Here is a 19756-nt window from a genome sequence, read left to right as displayed (position 1 = left end):
TGGGAAGGTCATCACTGACAGCTGAGACTGACTCGTGATTGGTCGAGCATGTGTATTGGTGGGACCTCGATGTAGCATTTAATGGATCAGCAGCGAAAAAACATTCAAGAAAACATTCTCGGAATTGACCTGGAAACCTGCACATACTTGCAACACAGTCTGTAAAATGCCATGTCCATGTCACAGACATCTAATGACATAGTTTTAGTTTAAATTCTCTCCACTGGGTCTTTCTGAGGCATTTTCTCTCGCCACAAAGTATGTTCCTATTATAAAATGCTGATACTGAGAAAAAAAGGAGGAATTAAAAAAACTTTGTGACCTTGTGTCGGTCTGTCTGAACCACAAGGTCGTGCAGTGCCAAGGTGCTGTGTGTGTTTTTTTTACCACACTGCTGAAAACACCACACAGATGTGCAGCCAGAACCACCTGTGCTCACACAGATACATGTGTTATCAATTAATGCCGCCACAAATTCAAACAAGTGGTTGGTGGGTTGTGAATCTCCTCAGACACAAGCTTAAGTCTTGCCAGTTCAAATACGAATTCGATGAAATGCACACGACTGTAAAGTAACATGAGCCCTTCAATAAAACTCTGTTATCGTCATCATCATTGAATTATATGATAAGTTTTATAGTCCCCCTAACACAATAGTGATTAAAGCTGCTGCCGGTTAACATTCAACTGATAGTATTCCAGCTGTGTAGGCGAAAACAGGTAATGGCTTTATTGGATCACAGTTAAGATGAATGATTAATAGGCCTCACACACACTTGATACATCCCATATGAAGACGGCATAATTTCTGATTAAGCCATTGAAGCAATTAAAGATAAAATTTGTTGTGGTAAAACATTGGCTGTCAGCTAAAGGATTGCAGTGACAAATCTCATCATATATCCCCAAACATGATTTCACGTGACTCGTAACAGAGGGGTCCTCATCACATGACACCTTACCACTGACACATTACATAAATGAATACTGCAAAGATAATGTAAAGCCTATGTTGAATATGTTTAATGACAGAGTGCAGTTTATCAGTTTATCTCTTCTCCTGTCAACTGCATGTGTCAGGACACGTTTGTGGACTGAAGACCAGTTAACTGAGGACATCTTTTGATTTCTGATTTGTGTGTCAGTGTTTAAGGTTTAGAGCTACGTTAGTTGAGGTTGTTTTTAAGAAATGCTCCAGGAATTGAATGCAAGTCTACCTACTGTCCCCAAGAGTGACCTGTTACAACACGTGTGTGTGTGTGTGTGTGTGTGTGTGTGTGTGTGTGTGTGTGTGTGTGTGTGTGTTTGTGTGTCTTCTCCCTTCATATGACCTTTGCTCCTTGGATACAGCTATAAAAGGATCTTCGAGTGCTCCTGAACTCAGTGTGCTTTTTTCTCAATTTTTTATATAGAGTCAACATCATGGCTCAGAGACATAAGCTCATTTTGGCTGGATTATTGATTTTCATCTCGGTGCCCTGGACTTGGTGTGATTTAGGTAAAGTTGCACATTATTGCTGTTAATCATTTTTCAGAAACTCTCAGAGCTGCCTTTAGAGTTCTCATTGGGAATTACACAGTTGTGTTTCATGACGGAAACTTAGCAAATAATAATGTCAACTTCTGTCATAAGGGAGTAACCTGGTACAGCTAATCAGTTAGAATTGTATAAATTAAAACCGAAATGAATCTGACTGAATCTGCTTGAAAACGGTTAGTGAACTAAAATATTATAGTTTAAATTACAAACCCACTTGCTATAGACACTAACATACACATGATATATCTGGTAATGATCTCCAAGGTTCTTATGTACGGTCTCTACTATGTTTTTTTTGTCGTTATACGATGGTCATAATATGTATTGAAAGTTGCCTGTCCTATTATTTAGCTTGTTGTTCTTATTTCAATGAGTTTTTAATGTCTTTAATGTTCATAAACATTTTTTGATTTCCCAGTAACAGTTAAAATTAAATCATGGCACTCAGAAAGAAAATGCAAACCTCCATTAAAGCCACTAAATCCCTTCACAGAATACATTGAGATCGATTTATTTCTTCTTGTGTAATTCTGCTAACTAACAAACAAAAGCGTTGATGAGAACAGAACCTCATAGGCAGAGGTAACAAGTCATTCAGAGTTGTTGGTGCCTCTGTGATATTATAACATATCATGTGTTTTTTGCCGCTCACAGAAGAGGAGCGCCATGCCAGCTACTGGAACAACAAAGGGAGGGAGGCGCTTCACACTGCGCTGAACGTTCAGCCGAATAACCACCAGGCCAAGAACCTCATCCTCTTCCTGGGGGACGGTGAGTCTCCCACCAATTTAACACGAGTGGAGGAGAAGTTTTTGGCTTATAGTCCAATTGGTTTGTTCAGGTGAGAGGAAGCTAATGAAGCTTGAGAGCCTCGTCCTCATTGTGTCTGAGTTCACCGTCAGAGAATGAGACTACCACTTTAAACCGAATGTACTATGTGACCCTAAAAAGCAGGGGCTTATGGGTAGAAGGAGATGAGGGTTGACATCTGATCACCAGCAGTTACTGCTGCCTGGAAAGCCACACATAAGAAAATGAACCGAGGCTAAACCACAGTCCACACAATGCCTGCATGTGTCCTTAACTGATCCGAACACAGAATAAAGGTCGAATTGCAGGAAAGAGTTGAGACGAGTTCATCAGGCTCAGCTGAAGCTTGGTTTCTGGTCTTGAAACTGTTTTTTTAATCAACCATTGCTACTGAAATCTTTGCTCTGGTGGAAGACTTACATTTTTTTTCTGTGTTAACATGCAGCAAAGGGAACTTATCCAACTCCAGGTTGAACAAAAGATGTCATCATGGTCCCACAAGATGAGCTAATAATCCCTGATAAGATACTTCACGTGGCCATGACCCTTGAAAAAAGATAAAGTGATCACTTCTCTGAACTTCTTCCTCTTTCCTCCATGATTCTAGCTTGAGATTTGGTAACACAACTCCACAAATGCCAGTTGCTTAGAGACATTGTGGATTTATGGTTGCAGCGGCCAAACCCATACATGCTGATAACAGGTCAAGTCAGATTTTATCAATGTTTTGGATTGTAACATTTAACGACCTCCCGTTAACAGGGATGATACTGGAAGCAAATTACTGTAAAAGTTCTTGTTACAAAACGATTCTATAAAGGACTTTCTCCATACGCCATAAACTATAAGCACTGCCAAGTTGTGTTGAAATACAGGGTGAGAAGATTAATGAATAATATACTCTCATCATGTTACGTGGTTTACGTGTAGTTTCTGAAAGTTAGCAAATACTTCGTCCATTCTGAGTCTATGATTTGAAAATAAGGAGTGAAAATTCCCAAAGAGAGAAAGATATATGCAAGAATGTACAATCCGGTTTGCAGACGAGAATAAATGTGAAATATTCCTGTATTTGGTTTGCAAATCATCCTCCAGCCTGTCAGTGTAAATAACTTGGATGTCTTTCACCGGCCTCTAAACTCGGACATCAGCTGAGCCTTATGAGGTTCGCTTTGAGCACAATGGCAGCTCTGTGCGATCCTGGTTGGACGTTATCTAACACTCAGGTGTGCTTCCACCTGATCTCAGGTATGGGGGTGCCGACGGTGACGGCTGCTCGGATCCTCAAAGGCCAGTTGGCAGGAAAATCAGGGGAGGAGACCAGCCTGGTCATGGATACCTTTCCTCACCTGGCGCTGTCAAAGGTGAGCACACTCTGAACGACCCAGGCACTGCTACAATGGAATGTTTTAAAATGAGGATAACATACTTATTATATTATTAAAATACATACTGTTATTATATTTAACATTATACTTTAAAAAACATGAAATCATCAGATTTACTGACTCAAACACACAAACACACATACAGAACTTCTATACACAACACTGTCTCTATCACACACCATTCACACACTGCTGGTACAGCCATCAGGGGCAATTTAGGGTTCAGTGTTTTGCCCCAGGAATTGTTTGGCATGCCGATTAGAGTACCCAGGAATTTAACCACAAACCTTCTGATTAGTGTGCGCCTAGGCTCCTGAGCCACAGCTGACAATATACTTGTATGTTTTGTATTTATTGGTAGTGGAGTAGCACACCAGTAGATCAGGGATGTAAATCTTTGACTTCGTCCAAAATGTACAGGCCATTTCCTCCTGTTGATTGAAACCCCTTCACCCTGAATCCGCCAACACTGCTCAGGTCCATGTGTGTGATTGTGTTTGGCCCCTGCAGACGTACAATGTTGACCAGCAGATGCCCGACAGCGCTGGCACAGCCACTGCTTACTTATGTGGGGTGAAGGCTAACTACGGCACCATGGGTGTCAGCGCCGCCTGCCCGAGGTCCAACTGCAGCGCGAGCTTTGGGAATGAGGTCAATTCAGTTCTGTACCGTGCCAAGCAGGCAGGTGGGTGTAGACTGTAGTTCCACAACGCTTAATACATATACAGTATACGTGAGGTGGAATTTGCATGTTGTCCCTAAAACAGTGGATTTATTATGACCAAGCTGCTCTGTTCTTTTGTTTGTCAGGAAAATCTGTGGGCATCGTCACAACAACTCGAGTGCAGCACGCCTCTCCTGGGGCCAACTACGCTCACACTGCTGACAGAGGCTGGTATGCTGACTCCGACCTCACACCTGAGGCCGTCCAGAACGGATGTCGTGACATCGCATATCAGCTGATCAAGAATGTAGAAATAGACGTAAGCTTTGATATCAAGATGTCGCTGTTGCGAAACAGCAGAGGGCTCGTGAAATGAAACAAAAAATAGCAGAACATTTAAATATCTTTAAACAATTGAGTCATTGGCTTGCTGCTTCCTTATTTTCTATAAACCTGGTTTACAGAGAATTTCCTCCAACACATAAATTTATTAAAAAAATTACTCAGCAGTCATTATAAAGGAACAATTTTATCATTAACATCACAGTTGTTTTCCACTTTCTCTCCACTGCTTGTTAGTGAAGCATTCAGAGTCTGAGTGCAGGAGACACAGAGATGGTCCAACACAAGCACATGCACACATATAAACACACACAAACACACACACACACACACACACACACACACACACACACACACACACACACACACACACACACACACACACGCACACAATATTGTAACAGATCCTGAAGTGTGATATGTTTTTTCGAGGAGCTCTCATGGGTTCCCTTCACTTGGCCACGTGCTGGGCTGAGATAAAGGTTGTAGAAATCTGCCCAATAACACCTTTCTCTCACTCTCTCTCTCTCTTTCACTCTCTTTCTCTCTGTCTCTCTCTCACTCTCTCTCTCTCTCTCTCTAACAAAAAAGAATTACCCATTCCTGCCCTCTGCTCACTCTCTGCTCGCACTTTGATCTGTTACTGACATGTATAATTTTTCATTCCTGTCCTCTTGTCGTGTTCGCCCCCCCCCCACCCCTTTATCATCGACTCCTCTTGTTTCCTGTCTACACATTATTGCTGCTCCTCTTCTCCTCTTTGACCCCTACTCTCATCTCTCTGCAGCCTTTCTTCACCTCCCTCCTCTCCTCTCACACTATCTCCTCTACGTCCTCTTCTGCTCTTTCAAGTTTATCCTCCTCTCCTCCACAAATAAAAAAAGCCCAGTGTAGGTGTACAGAGATGTTTTCCATGTTTCTGTGATTTCTGTGCATTTGATTATTAACTACTGATACAGAATTTTTAAACTAACATCCCAAACGATGGTTCAGTCGTTCTCCATCTGTATGTGAAATATATGGAGTAAGAAATAAGTATGAATGGTCATCATGTGTCTCCATCCAGGTCATCCTTGGTGGAGGTCGTCAGTACATGTTTCCCGAAAACTTCAGAGACCCAGAGTATCTAAGGAATAACGGAACGCGACTGGACGGACAAAATCTTGTTAGTGAGTGGCTTAAGGACAAAAAGGTAAATGGCCAAAATTGCTATTGTACATAAATTATTTTTCTCTTTGGTTGAGTCGTATTCAAGTTTATGTATTGCTTTTCACAGAGAGCTCAATATGTTTGGAACAAAGCTGATTTTGATGCCATCAAACCTGCCAAAACAGACTTCCTGATGGGTGAGTGGAATGTTTTGATTCACCCATTTCCAGTATATAATACATTGACAGTTTATTGTACAACTCACAAAGATACATAACATGTCCCTAAAATGAGGCAGCAGACTTTATGTGAACCAACAGTAACTGACATTTTGTGACTTAGCAGAAAATGAATCAGTTTAATTCTTATTCAATAGTTGGTTTATTTGACCGGAACAATGCGGAGAAACATTGTAGCAGGTTGCAGGAACTTGATACACAAGTTTGTATGATTGTAGGATTTCTAGCTGAGCCTAAATTGCAATCCCTGTCAATGGTAAGGCTTTTCTAAACCTAACTACATTGTTGTTCATTTTCAAATACAGTATAAGTAAACGTGACACAAACAAAAAATACATCATCATATGAAGAAAAGGTTATATTAAAAATTACAGTATTACAAAACGTATAGCTCCACAACCAGAGATCACAGGTTTGGGTTTAAAAAAAACGACTTAAGGACGCTGTTGTACTTTCTCAGAATTTCATTTCATATTTAGGATCCATTTGTTTCAGTTACTGTTTCTACCGTGAGGTCACAGGTTTGACAGTTGACTTTTACATAATTTGTTAGCTCCAAAAAAGTCCATTAAAGTTCTTGAACGTTTGTGCTACAAACCTGAGCTAAACTTGGGCGCTTAAGGTGAATCTACTACCTTCATAAGAATGTTTGGATGCTTTGTTTCTTTACAGAAAAGCTGACATATCAAATAAGAGGCCATGAGTCAAATCTTAATAATCAGGCTTCGCTCTTTCCTTCTGCATTTAGGTCTTTTTGAGCCCAAAGACTGTCGCTATGAGTTGGAGCGGGATCCCTCCATGGACCCATCGCTCACTGAGATGACGGAGAAAGCGATAAAGATTCTCAGAAAGAACCCCAAGGGCTTTTACCTCTTTGTGGAAGATAAGTGTAAATGTTTCCTGTTGATCTTCACCAGACTTGAAACTCTCATTAAATGTCAGGTTGGAGTTAAACTGTCTGTTCCAATTATCGAATGATCAATTACTTCATGACTTTCACATCATAAACTAGTTGTAAAAAAATCACAGGTAAATGATAAGGTTAATTTAACACCAGTGATCATCATCTTATTTCAGCAGGGCGTTGCTTGATCATGTCTTTTTCCAAATCACAGCAATAAATACATAAAATAATCTGCTGTTAATAAGCAGGTCATGAATCAGATTCAGATAAGAATTGGTGTACAATATACTTATTTGTCAATGACGTTCTTTTGGACCTTAAGTGGGAGAATTGACCACGGGCACCATGGTGGTAAGGCCATAAAAGCTCTGACGGAGGCCGTGGAGTTTGACCGGGCGATCGGGCGAGCAGCTGAACTCACCAGTGAACTGGACACCCTGTCTGTGGTCACCGCGGACCACTCCCACGTCTTTGCCTTCGGAGGCCATTCTGCTAGAGGAAACTCGGTGTTAGGTAAAAACAAACAAGAACTTTGTATGTTTGATCAAGCAAAGTTATGGAAGGTCTTGTAATAAAAAAAGAAAACCTATAGATTTTAATTTTCATGTGTGATTTGCAGGGGTGTCTCGCTCATTGGGGGAAGACAAGAAGCGCTTCACCACTGCTGTGTACGGGAACGGACCAGGATACCAGATTGCCAACGGAACTCGCCCAGATGTGACTGAGACACTTGCTTGTGAGTGGACTTTGATTGTGCTTCCAAAGGAGGCAAAGTTATAAAGCAGCTCCACCTTGTGGCTAAACAGGAAACCGACCGTAGAAATTCTGAAATGAAAAGTACAATGGACAGCAATGACAATGTAACAACTACATCTATATCATTTTTGCTGTAATTGTTTAAAATGTGTATGCAGTATTTTTTGAAAAATGTATTTTTCAGCCACACATAAAAATAGGAGTTTTACCATAATTCACAGGCTATCTTATTTTAGTGCACAATTTTGTATATCTTCAAGTCTGTATTTATGTTTTCAGTACTCAGGGTAACTACTTAGGTTACTTGTGTAACCTTATTCTACTTCTCTCACCTTAAACTTTCAATCATCTTAAACTTAAAATATATTTGTAGTAGTTCTGGTGGCTATAATATCATCTCACTGCAGACGATGTGTACTCCATGACTTGATATATTCTTCTGCTCATGTGTTTAACTGTTTTGTGTCTTCTATCATAAGAGGTCATCTGATATTACAGGGTTTTATTTTCTTTAGCCCTCAATGTACTCACGGTAGGTTCGTAGCTTGCCTAATCTAGTTCTCCTTTGTCCCACTACACTCCAGCGGATAATGATTACCGTCAGCAGGCTACAGTCCCTCTGGATTCAGAGACCCATGGCATAGAGGATGTAGCCATCTTTGCCAAAGGTCCCATGTCGCACCTCTTCCACGGTGTCCAGGAGCAGAGCTACATCGCCCATGCCATGGCTTACGCTGCCTGTCTGGAGCCCTATGACAACTGCAAACTGCCCCCACCCAACCACGCCGGAGCCATCAGCCCGAGTCTGCTGCTCCTCCTGCTGGGCCTCCTCCTCCTCCTGTCGCCCTACTCGGTCTGAGCCTGAGAGGACGGCCTCTGGAGAAACTGTGCTATCAGACATTTTGGTTAAAAAAGAGATCATCTTCATATTGTACTCTTTGTGTAGAATTGAGTGAGAGGGGGGTTATCCATGTGACCTTGTTGTTTAAAAAAAGGGGGGGGAAATCATTTGTTATAGCCGCAAAGAGTCATGTAACACTCCTTCTACTTTATTTCTATGAAAATATACTATTAATTTTTTTATATATGTTTGAATAAAGGAGTGATTTCCTTATGATGTAAGTCAAAGATTGTCTTCTCTTGTTTAAAATGATTTGACAAGTCCTTTGCTCTGTTGTGTATATAAGAACCAAGAATAAAAACGATCTACCTGCTGTGAAATAGAAAATATAAATGAATCATTATCTTCTTCTTCCTCCACCATTCTACAGTTTCCTAACTCACTCCAATTTCAAATTTATTTCCATTACCTCTATATAACCCCTGTAACCTATACCCCAAACCTTCCACTTGAGAGTTAATCATGCTGTTGGTTACTCTTTCTCTTCTTATTGTATAAAGGGTTAAATGAGTTATACATTTATCTGTCACAATCCCTTATATTTGGCTTGTGATCATTAATATTCAAACAGCCCTTTCTTTTTTAAATCTATCTCTTATTAAAGTTCCCCAGAGAGTCTCATATAAAAATACAAGCTGGGACAGATTACAAAGACAAACTTAATCACATTGATCAGACTATACAGAACAGAACAGACACAGAAACATGTGGAAATCAGCAGCAAAAATGTATGATGGAAAATAAGTGGTACACTTTAACAGCAATGACGTTATTCTATGAAACTTTTAAACAGAGAGAGTAGATATTCCAAGTTTAAAAATGTCTTTCCAACCCTGTGACCCATGTCCATACTTCAGTGAGGTATGTAAAAATGTATGTATAGTTTCAGGGTATCCCAGGCAATGATATCTAAATATAATATATTACAATAATAGATGTTTGTGCAACAATTTTCTTAACAAAGTTGCTACACAGAAAGAAAACGAAATGGAGATTAAAAGAACAGCAATCAAAACCACATAAATATTGAATGAAAATTCACCAAAAAATAAAAAAACTGAATATATATTAGTGTATGTGATATAAAAACAGTCACAGTACGTTAATAATATAAAGTACAAAAGAAAAAAGTTTTTAATATAACTTTTATTAATATAACTTTTAACCGGAGACAATAATATTTTATTCAAACACAAAGACACAATAACAACCACAGATAACAACCAGTTACACACAATCTGACGCAGATGAGCACCAATTAGAACTGCGTCTCCCTTTCTAGTAACCTGATTGGTGGAAAATAAAACGATTGTCCAATGAGAGGCGTCAGTGGGCGGGACTTCCGGCTGGAGAGGGGGCGTTCAGTGTTTGGAGGGAAGTTTAACTCGAAGACTCGATCAAAGCAAAACATGAGTGTAAACAAACCTCTGCAAGTTTCCAACAACTTCCCTCCGTGGAGTGGAGATGCGGAAGTTCGAACTTTATAGTTAACTTCTGGTTTTATGAGTTCAAACTTTAGTAGCTCGCCACGTTTAATGACGCCCGCAGCTTCTCAGTCCCTGTTAGCCCCGCTAGCTAACGTTAGCCTCCAGTAAGAGCTACACACGTCCGGGCTTCTCGGGGTCGGGCCGCGGGGCTGGAGATGCAGGGACCCGGTCACAGATGATCTGTTAGCGGACTGAGGTGGATCATGGATCGAAGGAAGAGAAGCCTGGAGGGTCAACTGTGTAAAGCTGTGAACGATGGAGAACCCAGGTGATCGTCCGACCCCCCCTCCTTGCTCTTTGTTTGTGTTCTGTCCAGACATGTTGTCTGTCCAGGCCGGAGCAGTGTTACTGTGACTACGAGGTGTTACTCTGGATAATACAAGTCAAACACTTAGTATGGACCGTGTGGAGCCATTACAGTATGATATCAGTGTATATATATTTGCCATATATTAATTATATGTGTCAGTGGCTGCTGTCATTTATGATCGTAAAGAAACTCAAGGCAGTGGAAAGCTTGTTTCATCAGAGATTAACTCATTAAACTTATATTTCATGGATAAAGGATCAAATATAGAAATCGTGGTAAAATGATAAACCACATAGATACTGTTTTTGCTAAAAGGATAAGACAAGAAGACCCTGACACAGTCTCACTTAAGAATTATTGTTGAATGATTTCTGCTCTATTGTCCAGTAACTCGAGATGTTCCAATATCATGATTCACTTCTACATAAATTGATCTTTGTTGATACCAAATACTAATCGGTATAAAGAATAATAACTTATTCTGACAGCTGCATGTTGATAATCCTGTGATGTGAAATGATGATTGTTCTGATCGTTGTGTGGCCTGTCTCTGGTTAAACCCTTTGGAAAACAGATGTATGCAGATAATGAGTGGAACTTATTTTATTGTGTCGTTTGACAATCATAACTGAATCCAGGTTAAATGCAACAATTACCTACTTTATATAGCTCGAAACCGACATCTTTCATACGGTATATGTGGCTGTTTTACTTGCGTGACTTTCTTGCGTGATATATAGACATATTGCTTCTTCCTTGCTCTAAAAACAGAATAATAAATAATAAATAAATTTGCAGTTTTATCTGAGTGAAACTAATATACTTTAGAGATGTGGTATTGGATTGGTACACGCCACTCATTTCCAAAGCTGCCATCTGTATCGCTACAAAAATCTGCCAGTAACATTTTATGAAACGTCACCATACACTTGTTTGCCATAAAGCAACACTAAGGTGATGTATTCCACGATGTAGCATACATCAGGTTGTAACAGATCTCTCTTCCTCTACAGATCGGTGCAACTGCTTCTGTCACAAGGTGCTCGTCCCGACCTGCTGGGTTGTAAAGGGGTCGCTGCGATACACCTGGCTGTTGGCAAGGAAACGGAGAAGAACATGCGTTGCTTGAAAATGATGCTGGAATTTGGAGCGGACCCCAATATTAGGTATGGTAACAAACCAGTGATGTGTATTTTTCCATATCAGATTCTCCACCTATATATCCACAGAACTTATAACCAGTAATTTAATCATGTTTGACCAGTGCAACAGATGCTAGTGTCAATGATGTTGAGGAATTTTTTGAATTCTTATATAGTATTTTGTATCTTTTTTTTAAAAAAAATTTCCAGGTCGTCCGAGGGCCTGACTCCTCTTCACATTGCTGCACTGTGGGGATGTTACCAAAATCTGAAGATGCTCTTGATGAATGGAGGAGACCCAAACATCAAAGATAATGTAAGAATAGACTTAAGGAAAGTGTATGAGCCACTTTTCAGGACATGGGAAATTAAGATAAAGGGACTTCACCTAGCATGATCTAAAATCACTGTTTATAAATGGGGATTCTGTTAAGTTCTTGCCTGTTGTCTTCTTCATTCGTGCAGGAAGGGAATACACCAGGGCAGCTTGCAGTGCAACAGGAGAATCGGAAATGTGCCCAGGTCCTCCAGGAATACCAGAGCAGCTCAGTAGACACAGAGGAGGACGACTTACCTCAATTTCAATACTGTAAGATTGTCTCTTTTTAAGATTTGTTCTGTTGGTGGTTACGATATTTAGTTGTCCATCAGATAATTTAAGTGCAACAATTATTCATCTAACTTGTACTATTTCCATAACTATATCTAAATAAAGCCATACTTCACACAGTGGTGTTACAAATGGTAGTGACATATACAATGGTAATTTACATAATTTAAGTTTTTAATATTGTACTTGGTTGTTAGCAGATTGTCATATTATTTTACTAAAACCTTTATTAAATTGTATACTAACAATGACATGGAAGTCTTGACTTTGGATATTGTCCGCTTAAATAACACTAGGAACCAGGGCAGTCAATCAATAAATACCACCAGTACCTGCTGTAGTTTACTTCTAAATGTACCTGTAACATTCACTATTTTCCCGCCAAATGAAACAAACATGAGGCCGATCATCTGTCTGTCACAGTGTCTGAAGACTGGCTCATGATAGTTTTTTTACCCTTTGGTTGAAACTGTTAATTAATAACTGTTTTTTCTCCACAGCTGTGTATTCAGAAACAGACACGTCCAGCTACCCTGCGTCAGACTCCAGCTTCAGCTCCCACTCCTCTATGATGAGTGACTCTAGTGAAGCCCTGTTGAGCAGCACTCGGCGCTCATCATTCTTCAACCTGGCGAACATGAACGGGAGGCCAGGTTGCCGAGGATTTTCATATAACAGACTTTCTGATGTGGACTCAATGAGATATCACAACCAGGACTGGAACAATTCCTTTGCACCCTGGGCAGCTGAGGGTCCCTCCATACTGTCAAGCACTCGCATGTCTGCAGTGGGGCTTGCAGCTCCAATGCCGATCCTCAAGGAGGATGATTTATTAACAAACGATGATGTGTTCAAGTCAAAAGCAAACGAACACGCTGACGGCAGAATCTCTCCCTCCCGAAGAGACACTCTTCCAGCACTTCACTCCAGGCGAACAAGTCGCAAGAGCGTGACCTTCAGGGATGTCGATGAATTTTTCCCAGTTTTTAGTCCCGATTCTCCCAAACAGCAGCACACTGTCGACAGCAGCCAGTGCACCAGCAACTTAACCTTTGACCTTTCTGATTACTCTGGCTTCCTGGATTCAGAACGCATGGCCACCGTTTTACACAAGCAGGGTATCGACGTCACATCGCCGGATCATGTCTATGTTTTCAGCCGGGAGAGCAGCACGAGCACAGAAGAGGACATGGAGAAAACAGTCGTCACACATTGTGCTTTGCAAGAGAGTGATGATGAAGAGGAGAGGGAAAGTGTGAAAGAGGCTCAGGTTAATGTAGCTGAACAGCCAGCACGGCCCTGTGGGAGCAGTAGCAGCGGCACGGCTAGTAGTAATTACAGTAGCTGTGACAGTGACCATTACACTAGTGCTTCGGATGCATCTGCTTTACACCCGTCGGTCGGGCATGAATCTGGCCAAAAGACTGAGATTTCTACAGACTCTGATTCTGAATGTTTGTGGCGAGCTGGGAATTTCACACCCGTTAAACCCCAGATAGATTCAGAACCTGAAACTACAGACCATTTACAGAAAATCCTTGATAAACTGTCCCTGTGTGAGTTAAAATCCCCAAACAATGAAGCATTTGCATCTAACGGTCCTGGTGTGGATACTTCAAGTGAAGGCGGAGTTGACGAAGAGGCTACAAGGATAACGACAGATGCCGAATCTGATGCAGTTCAGGATTTAGAGGAAGTAGCCGAACTCCCGTTCACGCCGAGTCCTTTCGTAACTGGCAGGACTCGCTCCAGGTCGAGTCGCTGCTCGCTGAGAACAAGCAAAACGCACGACAGCCTCCTTCTCACTTCGTCTCTGTTTGAGGAGACCCTGCCTTCGCCCGTTCGAACACGCCACCAGACGCCCAGGTCTCGGAGCAGTACAGACTACTACAGCTCACCACATGTGACTCATTATACGCCATCATATTCAGGAAGTAGCACAGGAGGAGACTCCTTACCTGCAGATTGCAAGGACACACAGTCCTGCACCCTAAGAGCTGGTTCAGGTGTTAGCCATAGCCAAGAGGATACCATCATCCTCTCCAAGAGTGTAGCTGAATCACAGACGTTATCAGATACAGTCTTACTGGGTAAAGACCAGGACTCTGTAATGGATGCTTATGAATTAAACCTTGCGGAGGTTGTGCTTGCTATGCGAGGCCAAAACAGGGATGTTGCTAAAGGTTTGGATTTTATGACCGATGATGTGACGAGCGCAGATGAGACGACAACAAAGGGAAACGTACACGATAACCCCGTCGAGGCCAGAAGCGACAGCGTAAGAAACGAAGATGTCTGGATCACTGAGGACTGCAGCTCTCAGCCGGACTCTGTGTCGTCTTCATCCAGCTCCAGCTACTTCTCCCCCAGGAGGTCCAGGGACGACTCTGACCCGGCCAGCACCCCGGGCACAGGATGCACCCCGAGGTACAGCATGAGCCGACTGTCGGGCTGTCACAGGCCTCAGCACCTGGCCAACCTGTCTTACACCCCCGGAGGGCGTCCGCTCATTCAGGACCTGGAGGAGCCGGTGGAGTACCTGTACACCGACACAGAGCAGGGCCACAAGTTGATCGAGACCCACGTCCCGCCGACGGCCGACACCTCGCTCAGCTCCAGCATGAGCACCAGCAGCAGCGAGGACACCATCCTCTATGACTGGCGCCGCGTGCAGACCGAATTGACGAGCAGCAGAGGAAAGGAGAACCAGAAGCCTCCGACGGTGGTAAAGAAAGAGAAACATGAAGAGGGGGAGAGTCGTTTCTTGCCCGACACTAAAGGGATAACGGACAAGGAGCTGAGGTCGAGGCTCCTGGAGCTGGGGGAGAGTCCGGGTCCGATCAGCAGCCGCACCAGGCCCACGTACATGAAGAGGCTGCGCCGCCTGATGCAGGAAGCCCAGTCCCCACATCACCAGAAGCAATTGGACCAGCCGCACACAGGTGAGTTTTTTTTTGTTTTATTGATTCAGTTATTGATCACTGTTTATCTACATTTAGCTAATGATAGTAGCAGTTTGGGAGATCGGATGAGAGTGTATAAGAAGATAAATGTCACCTAGAATGTTTCTTTAATAATGATCAATACTCATAAGAGCCCGACAGATATATCGGTATATAAGTCTTTTACAATCATATAGATAGATAGATAGATAGATAGATAGATAGATAGATAGATAGATAGATAGATAGATAGATAGATAGATAGATAGATAGATAGATAGATAGATAGATAGATAGATAGATAGATAGATAGATAGATGGATACTTTATTAATCCCGAGGGAAATTCAGATCATCCAGTAGTTTATACAGTTAACACTTAAACACCACACTGACATACATACATAAATCACATACGGAGAATATATATACAGATACAGGAATGGGATGCAATGATGTGATTGTGTCAGTGTCCAGTAGGGAAGTGTTCTTGTGCTGCTGGAGTGGAAAGCACAATAAAATATATATATATAAAACAACAAAAATATATACATATATAAATATATAAGAATATGTAGTGGTAAAGTCCGTGCATGGGGCTAGTATAGCCAGTAAAGGGATGGACAGTTGGCTGGTATATAATAATGAGATGAGAAGAGTAGAGAAGGGGAGAGGGGGAGATGGGGAGGGGAGTATTAGTAATATGTGTCAATATGACAACTTTAAATTGTATTTTTTTTGTTAGTTCAAGTTATTATATAATGTATTTAGTTGTATTTGTGTTTTATTATATTCTATGTCATTAAGGTTTAACAAAGTCTTAGACATTTCTTACTTCCTGATATCAGTATAAAGGCTCTGATATGGATATTATCGTTCAGAAATGTTTGTGCTGTGAAGTAGTGAAATACTGAGTTGACCATTCAAATTGCTTGTAGAGGCATGAAAATGGAAAATTACACTCATTACTCGTTGTGTCAGTCACTTTGTGGACGGATTAGATCAGAGCCAATGAATGAGGCTTATTAACACATTTACTACAATCATTTATCTTATCAGCACGGTCACTTGCACACATTCATTTTCATGTGCTTCCCCCCCCCCCCAGGTGATTCCGGTTACAGTCCCGAGTTGTGTCGGGCCCTGAGGACCTTCCAGCTGCCTGATTGTCAGACTGACGAGCAGGATCTATGTCAGCAGTTTGACCAACCAGATCAAAACAGGAAGTGGAGGGAGGGCGTCATCAAGTCCAGCTTCAACTACCTGCTGCTCGATCCAAGGTCCGACCGTCTCTCACGTTGCGTCACGTGATTTTATTTGCTTTCTGTCCTGTTATGTTGCCAGATGTTATGAGATGGTGTCATTTTTATTTGAATATTCTACAGTCCCCTGGTGGTCACTAGAACAGGACACTGTAACTCACACCTATTTCATTTAGTCGGCAATATTAACAGTGTTTACTTAATACATCAGTGATGATCAATTCACATAAAAATCCAGAAAATTGTGCAGTGCCTCAGCTGTGATGCACGTTTCAACTTACTTCTAAAAATGGGTGCTTTTACAAATTAGATGAAAACCGAACTTGCTGGCAGAGCAAAACTGGTTCATTGACTTATTTGCTCATTAGTGCTCATGGGGCTTTTAAAACATCTGTAAAATCAAATCAACAGTTTTTACCACACACCTCGCCTTTCGCCTTGTGATCCTCAAACATAATTAAATGGATCTTTGTGTTTCTTCTCCGTCAGAGTGACGAAGAACCTCCCGTTCCGCAGTCACACCATGACTCCCCAGGAGTGCTTCCAGGCTTTTGTCAACGCCATATTTTATGTGGGGAAGGGGAAACGCTCCCGGCCTTACAGCCACCTGTACGAGGCTCTAGAGTACTTCAGAGGGGACAAGACCTGCAAGGTAGGACCCTGGCCACATGCTGATCATTCTTAAGAATTAACATAATCGGGATGTGAAATGGATTTGTAAAACGTAAACCTTTTCTTCTCTGCGACAGAAACTGTGCCCCAAAGTGCAGCACATCCTCCAGGTGTGGGAGGCCGGGCAGGGCGTGGTCTCTCTGCATTGTTTCCAGAACGTTATTCCAGTGGAGGCCTTCACTAGAGAGGCCTGCATGGTGGAGGCCATCGGTGAGTACATCTCTGTGAAGTGGCAAACAGTGATGCTCTCCACTGGGGGAACTCCAGTTTGAACTCTCATCTCCTCTTTATCAGCAGCTTTTGTTACTGATCATTTGACCCATAATTAGGGGAGTGGTCGCTTTTATTGTCAGGCCGGTGGTTTGATCCCAAGCTCCTCAGCGGGATGCTTGCCGGGGTGTCCTTGGGCAAGGTGTTGAACTCCAACTTGACTGTGCTGACGGTGAATGGCGTGTGATAGAAAAGGAATGGTGTCAGCTTATAGTAGCACTGTGTGAATTTGAATGGGTGAATGTGGGTTGTAGTGTTAAGAGCCTCGAGTGGTGGATAAGAGTAGATAAGTGCTACATGATTAAAGTTCATTTCCCTTTTACCATATGCATTACAATGCTGTTTAGATCATTCACAGTTAGAGTTAATTACATTTAATTTAGCCAAATGTTTTGTTTTTTTACCATTTTTGGAATTCAAATGTGACAATCACAATGATGTACTGTACATCTTATTTTTTTAACAATAAGATGTTGATTTCTATAAACTGCACTTTTTTTCTACTAGGTTATTATCAATTGCATGTATTAGCCATCGCTGTTATGTTATCCAGAGGCTGCCTCATCCTTATTGTACTAACAGTGCAACTCATTGGTTGTTCTAGTGTCAATATTGATCTTGTGCCGGACCAGCCTGTCAATAACCAATCGATTCTCCGATAACACCACAGGTCTGAAGATGCTCACCAATCAGAAGCGAGGGGATTTTTATGGCGTGGCGTCCAACTGGCCGGTGAAGCGTAAACGGGAGCTGGGCGTCCACATGCTCTCCCGGGCCATGCAGATCTTCCTGGCTGAGGGCGAGAGGCAGCTCAGACCGGCAGACATCAGGCAGTAGCGACCCCTACAGGAGAGGGGCATGAACAGCAGCAAAACACCAACACAGGGAAATACCACTAGGAATAAAAAAGGAAATCGTTGATGTTTCTCAAACGGGTTTGAACCTCAGGATCCCTCTGTGCTGCTGTTTGGCATTATATCTAGTTCCTGCTGCATATTAGCTCTGATCACTCCCGTAGCTAAATACACTGTGTCTTACATGTGACACTATCTGGTTCAAACAGTTACATCCTTTGAATTTGAAGATCATCTTGCTTGATACTGTATAAAAATTACGGAAAAACTTGGGAGCGTTGAGATGAGCATAATGATAAAATACAGAATTATAACTGCAGCTCTTTCATCAGTCAGGAAAAGATATTTTACAAAAACATACTTCCCAGCTTCCCAGACACTTTTCATCTCATGTGCTGTAATGATACTTTTAAATTGATCCACAACCCAATTCAAATATCTTCTGTAGCATATTTAAATTAACTGGTGCTGCACTGATGTGTTTTCCAAAGAAGATTTATCGTGTTACTACTGTAGTGTAAAATTAATCCGAGGCCAACATTTGACTCTTACTACTTAGTTTGAACTTTAAGAAACTTGATGTTTGTCAAAAGCATTTGTTCATGTGACTGGATTCACATTTCTTTTCTTGTATATTTAAAATGTTTTTTTTACAGAAAGCCAGTGATGTCGTAGCCTAATTGGTGTTTCGTATGTGTACAATTCTTTAAATAATTTCAATATGATCAGATTGTGTAGAAACAGGATGCTGAAGTTTTCAATTGTACATCACAACTTAAAATGTTCAGATGTCCAAGTTAGTCAAGTAACTGGTTTGTGTTATTTCACATGCTGTAATGAAATATAACGAATAACAAATACGGCTTGAAGAGCAACAATTACAAACTGACAGTTGTATTTTGGAAAGATAATTCTTTCACAGCATTAACATTTTCATCATGAAATTAATTGCATGCAAATAATTACCTTTATTAATTAAACATTAAAGCTATTTTAATAGTATGTCAATTAGGAGTGTAGAGACACCTTTTGAGGTTCCAGGTTTTTGTAGTTAATGTAAAAAGTGCAAAAGTAAATTTTGATCAATGTTTTGTAGTTTGTCAGTTGTGTATGAATTGTTAGAAATTGCTCTTGTTTCATGTTAAGCTTCAACAGTAACTTCAGCTGTAAGTCCTGTTTATTTTCCTCTTATTTTGCTTTTATGTAAAAAAAAAAAGACATAAACTTGAAGTGGTCGACTCTGGTGTTTTTAATGTCTCTTTTATCGGTGTCCCTCTAGTTGACATAGGAAGTATTGAAATCTCGAAGGAATCTTCATGCAGAAATATGATGCATTGAAAGTGGTGTTTCGTTCTTAATGTGGTTTTTAGTCTAATACTTTTATTTAACGACAAGATATTTTTTAAACTATAATTATTTTAACGTTTACTCTACCTTTTGCCAAAAGCTGCTTCAGTTACATGAATCCTATAAAATTTATTTTTATTTATATATTAAGAACATTGAGGTTACTTT

General features: G+C 41.1%; 2 protein-coding genes across 2 annotated transcripts; both read left to right on the top strand.

Annotated features, from left to right (window-relative positions):
- Nucleotides 1-1422: 1422 nt before the first annotated feature.
- On the top strand, nt 1423-8651 carry alpi.2 (alkaline phosphatase, intestinal, tandem duplicate 2). The gene is made up of 11 exons (XM_061078446.1): nt 1423-1498; nt 2195-2311; nt 3599-3714; nt 4249-4423; nt 4549-4721; nt 5811-5936; nt 6021-6090; nt 6881-7019; nt 7359-7549; nt 7656-7772; nt 8377-8651. The coding sequence occupies exons 1-11, from the start codon at nt 1423-1425 to the stop codon at nt 8649-8651; spliced, it is 1575 nt and encodes a 524-aa protein (XP_060934429.1).
- Nucleotides 8652-10383: 1732 nt separating this feature from the next.
- Nucleotides 10384-18781, top strand: ankle1 (ankyrin repeat and LEM domain containing 1). The gene is made up of 10 exons (XM_061078239.1): nt 10384-10448; nt 11504-11656; nt 11843-11948; nt 12098-12221; nt 12743-14910; nt 14974-15184; nt 16292-16463; nt 16935-17097; nt 17195-17327; nt 18058-18781. Exons 1-10 carry the CDS (start codon nt 10384-10386, stop codon nt 18222-18224), a joined length of 3462 nt encoding a protein of 1153 aa, XP_060934222.1. The 3' UTR covers nt 18225-18781.
- Nucleotides 18782-19756: the final 975 nt, after the last annotated feature.

The sequence above is a fragment of the Limanda limanda genome, chromosome 9, assembly GCF_963576545.1.
Source record: "Limanda limanda chromosome 9, fLimLim1.1, whole genome shotgun sequence".
NCBI lineage: Eukaryota > Metazoa > Chordata > Actinopteri > Pleuronectiformes > Pleuronectidae > Limanda > Limanda limanda.
This window is presented reverse-complemented; position numbering and strand designations above follow the sequence as displayed.